The following is an 8,538-nucleotide window of genomic DNA, read 5'->3' on the forward strand; positions in this document are numbered from 1 at the left end:
TATAGGGTTTTGCGCCATACCTACAATGGGACACCACTTAAGTCAAAACGAGAAGTCAGAAACTCGAAGAAAGTCAAAACTGAACTACGTTTTACTATATCACTATCCTATGCTATTCCACACAATTTCAGGCCTAAATCCAGGAAGAAAACACCTATGGTACCCCCTAAGAACTAGCTAATAATGGCAAGTTCAATTCAAGCAAGTAGTAACCAAACGCAACAAATAGCAACAAAAGAAGCATTAAAATGAACAAAATAAGCACAAATATCACTAATGGAGTGGGGACAGATACAATGAAACACACAAGCAGAAGGTGAAGTGATGCTTGAAAAGTAGCAGTTATAGGAGAAAATGAAAAAGGAGAATGAAAAGTGAGAGAGATATGAATGTTGGAATGGTAACCGTCGAAAGGAGAGCACAAAAAGACAAGGGCAAAATGGATTTTTTCCTCTGCTTTCAAATAAGTCATAAAAGGCGCTTAATGCCCCAGACACGGAAACTGAAACGATGCCCCAAACAACAGTTGGAGGCAACCCACGCACACTCAAGATGTGTCCCACAGGCAGGGTCACAAGCAGAGGGAGACTGTCATGCGAGAAGATCCGAGTAAGACAAACACGTCAATCGCGATTCTCGCGGCTTGCCACGTTGAACACGTCAATCGCGAAACCCCAGTACAAGGTATAAATCGGGGGGATTTACCCCCCAAAGTACGTCATCTTTTACCCTAATTAGCCGCCTCATCGTACGGACACTTACTTTGGCATCGGAATGTCTTTGCAGGTGGCCCCACTCGCCGACCCACCTACGCTCGTGGCGGCGCTCCTCGTTGCAAAGCTCACGATCAGGTCCAAATACCTTCTTCTCTCTAGTTGCTCTCGACCCAACACCTAGCCGACCTTCATCCTGATGAGCAACCGAACATATGGTAATAATAAAAACTTTTCATTAAGAGTAGAAAAAACAAAAGAATGATATTATCAAATTGGCAATATCCACTTCCTAGAAGATAAAACCAAAAATATCTTGCTAATTTGACTGTAATTCCAAATAATGTTATGGAGATTTAGCAGGTCATACCATTCCCATCACATTTCTTGATGTTTCATTTTCCATAACATATAACTAAATCTAAAGGAACTAGAACTTAAGCCACCTAAACCTTGGATGAACATTTGTTATAAAGAACCACCTATTAAGTTACATACTATATAAATTACAAGACATCTTAAAACAATTTTTCAGTAAACTTGATAATTACAATTACGAGAGAAAATGTGATCGGATAATTAGAAATGACAATGAGCTCATGCACAAAGTAAGATTCAACAGACTCATGTCACCATCATATGGTCGAAGCCGCCTCCGGCTTGCAGAGTGGGCACCCGACTCACACCAACATTCTGAAGCAATTGTTGCAGCCACCTCCTGGTTGTAAGGTCCTCCTGAGCACATAACCCACACCACACATAATATAAGCAAACTAAAAGTAAGACTATCTGTCTAAATCTATCAACGTCAATGAGAAGTCTAGCTTTGAAATTGAAAGATATGGCAAAAGGGTGAAATGATCTCTCTCTCCGGCCAGTAATTTCTTTAATCTGGGCATCTAGCCAATGTCATTTTGTAACTTAAATGATTACTTACACGAAGGCAGTTGCTGAAAGTAGCATCTCTTAACATGTCTGGAAGACAACTTCTTAATGCATCACAAGCCCTGTTTAGACAAAACAAGAGTTTTTGATCAGTCAAAAATAAGAAAGAGCAAATTGAAATTGGCAAAAGGCTGGGAATGGTTGAGGTCAAAAGCACGGAATTGCAATTACAAGCTACAACCAACCTTGGATTATCTGATAGGCGAAGATAGCATCGGATGATATGCTTCAACAAACGAGATGAGGGCTGCTCAGCAAGAGCTGCCACCATGTTTCCCAAAACTCGACCTACTGCAAAAAAACGCTCAGCTGTAGTGCAAATATAATCCAAGCCCACGTCGTCCAATAGGATTTTCTGAACAATGAAAGTTGCAACCTGTCACCGCAAAGCTTACATTAGATTGCCATACTAGATTTACATGTGTCAAACATAATATTAGTACATAACAAGATCATAGCAATGACAAGCACACAGCACAGATCCCATGCACACAATGAATAACTAAACATGCCAAGAAAATTTCAAACATGAATATTTAAAAGTTTAAACCAAGATTAACTTCTCAAAGGCAGAAAAAAAAAAAAACTAAATGAACATTTAAGATTTTAGAATCAATATCTCTTAAGTTGGGGTCCTCGTACTTTCAATTTCTTACGTCATCATGTTGACCAAGTTATGTAGGCATGAGTGACTAAATTACATTTATGATATATCCATTAGTGAAAGCCAATAACTTAACTGTTTTTGATAGTTCACTGCCCATTTCCATGGTGCGCAGGCACAATGGAATTATCTCAGTTGAAAGAAGGAAACTTATGACTTCCGTATCATCAACCTGGTGAAAAAAATTCAGTCGGGGGACAATTACTAGATATCAAAAAACAAAGATATAGATGATATATCAATACACCAAGGTAAAAGAAAATAATTATCAATAATAGCATAATAGATGGGAATTTCAATTTGATCCTTGACAAGAGTAATTAGATGCTCCAGGCAAGTTAGATCCAGAAGTCCCTGCTCAATTACACAGCTTTTGTGTTTAAGGACCTTCTTGTGACAACGGAGGATTCTTAGAGCTTTTCTTTTTTTTTTTTTTTTTCATTTTATCATGACGGTATACCAATTACTTTTTTCCAGCAAGAATGCTACTAATATAAAATGTATTTTCTGCATTTAATATCACAGAATCAGCAATAGACAAGTACCTTCACCAAAGCACCAATGACGCCAAGACTGGTGAGTCTCAAGTACTCAAATGGTCTTGATTTGCTTGTTGTATTAAGGAAGGGATACAGATATAGAGGTATATGAGCTGTAGAAGAGAAAGTTATGCTCCACAAATTTGGAACTACAATATCAAACTTTATATAATAGGGATTAACAAAAACTATGGGCCTATTTGGTTTACAGTTTCATTTGAAAACAGAAAATGAAAATGCAAACCAAGCAAGCACTTATTTCCAAATTGTGCAAGAAAGAAACTCTGTTTTGACGCAGACTGAGACAAGGTTGTGACAGTTGCATTTAAAATTTGTTGACAAGATTAATTTCTTCCATAGAAACAAATGTTGGAGAGAAGACTTTTTATTAAATCATCATACATCCCTCATTTATACTAACATAAAATTGAACAAAAAACGGGGAGGAAAAATGTAATTCATGGCCCATAAACTATCCTCTAGAACAGCATGTCAACCATCAAACATCATCTTCATTATATATATATTAAAAAATTCAGACAGAGACATTTAAGTATGCGAAAGATAGAATATTGGACCTGTTTAAAAATATAGTTATCATAAAGAAAGACCAACATGAAGGCTATACTCCTACAATGCTGATGTTTATCCCCATCAGCTTGGCTTGGCTTGTGTTGTGTCTATATCATGCTCATGGTGATCCTAAAGATTTCACATCACTCATTTTACTTCACATTACCATGCATTAACTAAATCTAAGAAGCTTATAGCATCCTTGAGAGCATTCCAGCAAATAGAAAATGCTTATTTAAAATCATGCTATTTCTATCACTACCAGAACATATAAAATAAATATAACAAAGAAATTAGTCCGAGAACAAAGATGATAAGTACAAGAAGGTTTCAATGTCCTTCAAATGAATGATAAAGTGAGATTACCATTGAGGAACAACATCCTTGTATCAGGGTGTGATGCTACGCACTGCATGAAAAACCTAAAACTTATTTTTGTATTCAAAATGAAAAACAAATAAATAAATAAATAAGAAAGAGAAAATTTCATGTTAGTCTATGGCTCATTTGTTTCTTACTCTGTCCTATTTTTCGAAAGCAAATATGTGCTCACCAGTACAGCCTACACGGAGATCAGAACATGAAAAACAAGGACATGGAAATTATCCTTCCTTGCTCAGTTGCTCATGAGTTATTCCTATCTTTTTACCACATTGACATTAGTTAACAAATCAGCATAAACCCACAAACCAGACTCTCAAAAACATTGAAATCCAAAAGCCAGATCCCCAAAATCCAAACCTCCAACATCAAATCCGTAAACACCAATCCCCAAACCCCTAAATTGTAGACCTAAACCTGAAATCCAAAATATTGATATCCAAGTTCCCATACCTGAAGTCCAAACCATAAAAATTTCTGTGTGTGTGTGTTAATCCTATACACCCCTCTTAACATTTCCATCGGAGTGAATTACGCTGACCTTCCTTTGATTTGTCAGGGAAACACTATTCATCCCTCTTAGGAGTGATGTTTATAGTGGAGGTCATGGTCAAATTTTATATAATACTAAGGTACCAAGTGTCTTATAACTGAATCTCAAGGTAGTCTGTGTAGTTCAACCCCTTTCATTATGTATTAAAAAACAATGTAAAGTCAAAATTGCATAGTTAATGATACAATCACATAATGAAGTTGTTCCTTGATAGATGAAATGAACGTTATGGTGAAAGTATGAAACTCAGAACCCAAGATGTAAAACTTGATAGGATAAGCTAATCTGACCTGAAGAAGAGCAAGTGCATTGCACACACGATTAGATTGTGCTGGAGTAAGATTTGGTGGAGAAAGAACAGGGTATATTGAAACTATTTCCTGAAAGAAATAAAATATAAAATATAAGTTAGCAACAATTAATATTGACCCTGCTACTGGAAAGAAAACAAAAATTCCAACGCAAGAAAGGTGTATATGATACAGGTTTGTTTGTTTGATATATATAAAAAAATACCAAAATAAAAAAATTAAATTAAATTAATGAGGATACACTAATAGTGAAATGTACAAAGATGAGAATATAGCAATATAAATTAAACGTCAAAAGGAAATAATAAAATTAAAAAAACACTAAATTATCTGACCATCATTTGCTTCTAAGTCACCATCATACTCCCTTTAAAAAAACACTAAATTATCTGACCATCATTTGCTTCGAAGTCACCATCATACTCCCTCAATTTCGACAAATATTCAAAATTTCAAATGGAAAGAGTAGGTTCAAGAAATATTAAGGATCACCTTGTTAAAAGATGTGAAATAGTAGCAAACCAAATGGAGTGAAGGATAATAAAAGTATTTGGACAATAAAGAAACTTATGAGCTCATAAATATAACTCCTCCATGTGAAATAAATGTGCCTTTGAGTAATTGGGTACATTTAACTGTCAATGTATCTTCACAAAATGTGTCCAGATACGTAACTAAGTGACATTTATTTTGAAATGCATGTAGTACAAAGGAAGTAAACATTTGCAAGAATTATTGAAGCATACCTGCAAAAGTGCAGCAATAGTACCAAATGAATTCCATAATAATGGAGCAAGATCTTGAAATAATTCTCTCTTCTAAAAATATTAGGGGGGCAAAAAACGTGATCAGAGACTTGTATGATAGGAGAAGCAATAGCAAATAATGAACATGGAAAACAAACCTAGTCAAACAAAAGCAGTAATCACATAATATGCAATCAGTTTCCATCATGGATAACTTGAATTCAGCATTATGGAAATGCTAGCAGTTTTGGAACTTCGAATGGGAACAGAGGATGTTAGATATGAAAAATAGAACTTGTTAAGGGTAGGCTTGAAGGTATGTTATGGTTCACTAGTTAACTTATTATGATTTATAAATTAACTTTGGTGTTGGTGTTTGCGTGTGTGTATTTGAGTACTATGTTTATATACCTAGCCCTTTATCTAAAAAATACTGCAAACTCGCCAAAATAATAATAAGCTTCAAATTATGGTCTATTGTGTTTTTTGGGTCCAATAACCTCATGGAGTAAAATACTAAAGCCTAGATAAGTCCATTAGCCAATATATGGACCCAGTCCAGCATCCGCATTATGCAAGGTAAGCTAGGATAAAAATTCTCAACTTGAAATTTTCATTTAAAAATCTGAATGTAACTGCAAATTAAGTTGAGGGTTGTTGAGCTTCTTCTAACTTCCAGAACTAGCATCCCTCATCCACGAAACCATAACACTTCTTCTGATATCAAGCCATACAGACAGAACAAAAGTGATTCATCCTATTATTTCTGTCACTTTTTTTCAAGTCTTCAAATCATCGAAAGAAGAGATTTAAAGTTTTGGGATTCGAACAATTAAAATGTTTAGTACATGCATAACATTTAAATTGTATGTGTAGGTGACCAACAAAGTTTAGTTAAGCAAACTTGTTCTTTTGTAATGAAATATATTAATAAAAGCATATTAACAGTGCATTGGTTATTCACACTTTACTGAATTTTTCGCTCTGTTCTATATATGAGACAGCAACTATGATTCGCATGTCAACTTAACGTCTTAACCTAATTCGCATTCTTTTCTCTCATTTTGTTTTTGTTGCGGCGCTTACTCCATCTAATACCTGTCAATTAGCATCAGCAGCAATCTTGAGGAGAGGAGCAGGAAACACCCTACTCAACCCTTTAACCAGCAGCCACCTCTATAAAGAAAGCGTGAGAAGAATTAGAAGCCCAAAGACTCAGCCAGTTCAACCCCGAATATCGTACCTAATTCCAATGGGTTAAAAGTTCGACCAGAACAACTAAAGTAGCAGTAAAACACCCTGAATTCCACAACAGTGGCCATTTCCTACAGTTCTCTTCCATTAGCCTCTTTATGAATTTTGGTTATAACATATTGTAATCTCAAGCTCAAGGACTGGAGAGAAAGATATAGGAAGGATTGTATTCGGTACTATGACAGAAAATTCTTTTTGTTTGTGGAACAAATCCAAGAACATCAATGTGCACCAATACAAACAAATTTCGACCAAAAAAAAAAAGCAAACAAATGACAGTACTTGAGTACTAATAACACAAATAAATCTCAATCCAAATAAATAAATAATGCTGAAAGCAGAAAGGGAAACAGAGCCTCAACAAACGTTAAACAAAGCCATATAAGACTGCATTTCTTTACCGGCATGAGACACACATATAAAATCATGTTTGGCAGATGATACATGGATAGAGACATTGTGTCAAAGATATTGAATTAGTGTATTTTGTGTCTATCCTCACAGAAAGGACACAAAAACACTAATATTTTTTATTTTTTTTATTATTCTTATTAATTTTTCATAATTACATTTTGTATTATTATATTTTTCTTCTCAAATTTTTTGAATAAGAATAAATTGGACTTTGATATTTTGTTCTAATTTATTACCAAACAAAATATAAAAACATTCATTTTTGTATCTATATCTTTGTATTTTGTTCTCAATGTCTTGTCTTTGTCATGTTTTCAGAAACCAAATGCATCTAAGTGTATAACAGCTATCTACATTGTATCTCAAGCCTCCACAATTAACATGGGAAGAAAACCAAATACATTTGGGAGATGGCTAAGTAAACCATGGTTTGATGTTATCTTGAAGAAAGTAGTGGTATGGCTATGGCAAGATAAAGTGTCTGCCGAAGCCTCCATTTTTGAGGATCCAAACTCAAGAGTGGCATGATCTAGTCTATTCTACATTTCTACTCCTTGACTCCTCTACCGTTTAAAACACACACAAAACCTAATCATAACAAGAACTGAAATTAACACACATTCATAGAGAAAAATTTCACTTCAATTACATGGACACTCTATCACTAGAATTGAGAGCAGAAATGAGACAAATTCACGGGAAATTGAGGAGGAAAAGAGAGAGAAAGTGGTTGAGTAGGGGAACCTTGGAGAGTTCGAGTAGAGCGTTTTCACGAAGGTCGGGGTTGCTGAGCTCGAGGACGAGCTGCTCGGCGGAGGCCATCTTGCGATCCTTGTTGCCTCCGGGGGAGCTCTGGGAGGAGCCACCGGGAGAAGGCGGAGGAGCAGCACCGCTGCCGCCAAAGGCTGCGTTCATTGATAATGACGGGGGCAAATTTGTCATTTCAACGTCTACTCTGAGCTAATGCTTCGGGTTTCGGTTTTCCTTTCTATCTGTTCTGTTCCAGTTTTTTTCTTTCTCGGTGTCTTTTGCTCGTTTTATATAGACACGTACCCACGCTGGAAATCCACCAACTCTATAGCTAAGTTTTTTTTTCTTTTATATAATCATTTTTTTTGTGTCATGGAAAAACCAAAGCAAATACTATCTTATATTCGAACGGATGATTTATTGGAGATCAACACGAGGTTCAGATCAAATAACATTATTAGAGTTACTATTGGCACCATATCTAACTATCCAATCCGTAACTCTATTTGCTTCTCGAGACACCCACTCAACGTGAACAAGTCAAGGACGAGATAAAAGCTCTTGAATCTTGTGAACCAAATCTATTACTTCAGATGAATACCTACTTGTAAGTTCATACATGATGGGCAGAATGTCAAAGCAATCCGTTTCACATATAATATCCCTCAAATCGTAATCCCAAGCTAAAACTAGCT

General features: G+C 35.7%; 1 protein-coding gene across 1 annotated transcript; it reads right to left on the bottom strand.

Annotated features, from left to right (window-relative positions):
• Positions 1–1,027: 1,027 nt before the first annotated feature.
• On the bottom strand, positions 1,028–8,089 carry LOC130942627 (uncharacterized). The gene is made up of 9 exons (XM_057871019.1): positions 7,838–8,089; positions 5,426–5,497; positions 4,659–4,748; positions 3,801–3,843; positions 2,868–2,974; positions 2,399–2,494; positions 1,844–2,034; positions 1,651–1,720; positions 1,028–1,448 (listed from the first exon to the last, which is right to left on the bottom strand). Exons 1-9 carry the CDS (start codon positions 8,033–8,035, stop codon positions 1,338–1,340), a joined length of 978 nt encoding a protein of 325 aa, XP_057727002.1. The 5' UTR covers positions 8,036–8,089; the 3' UTR covers positions 1,028–1,337.
• Positions 8,090–8,538: the final 449 nt, after the last annotated feature.

The sequence above is a fragment of the Arachis stenosperma genome, chromosome 1 (assembly GCF_014773155.1).
Source record: "Arachis stenosperma cultivar V10309 chromosome 1, arast.V10309.gnm1.PFL2, whole genome shotgun sequence".
Classification (NCBI taxonomy): Eukaryota; Viridiplantae; Streptophyta; class Magnoliopsida; order Fabales; family Fabaceae; genus Arachis; species Arachis stenosperma.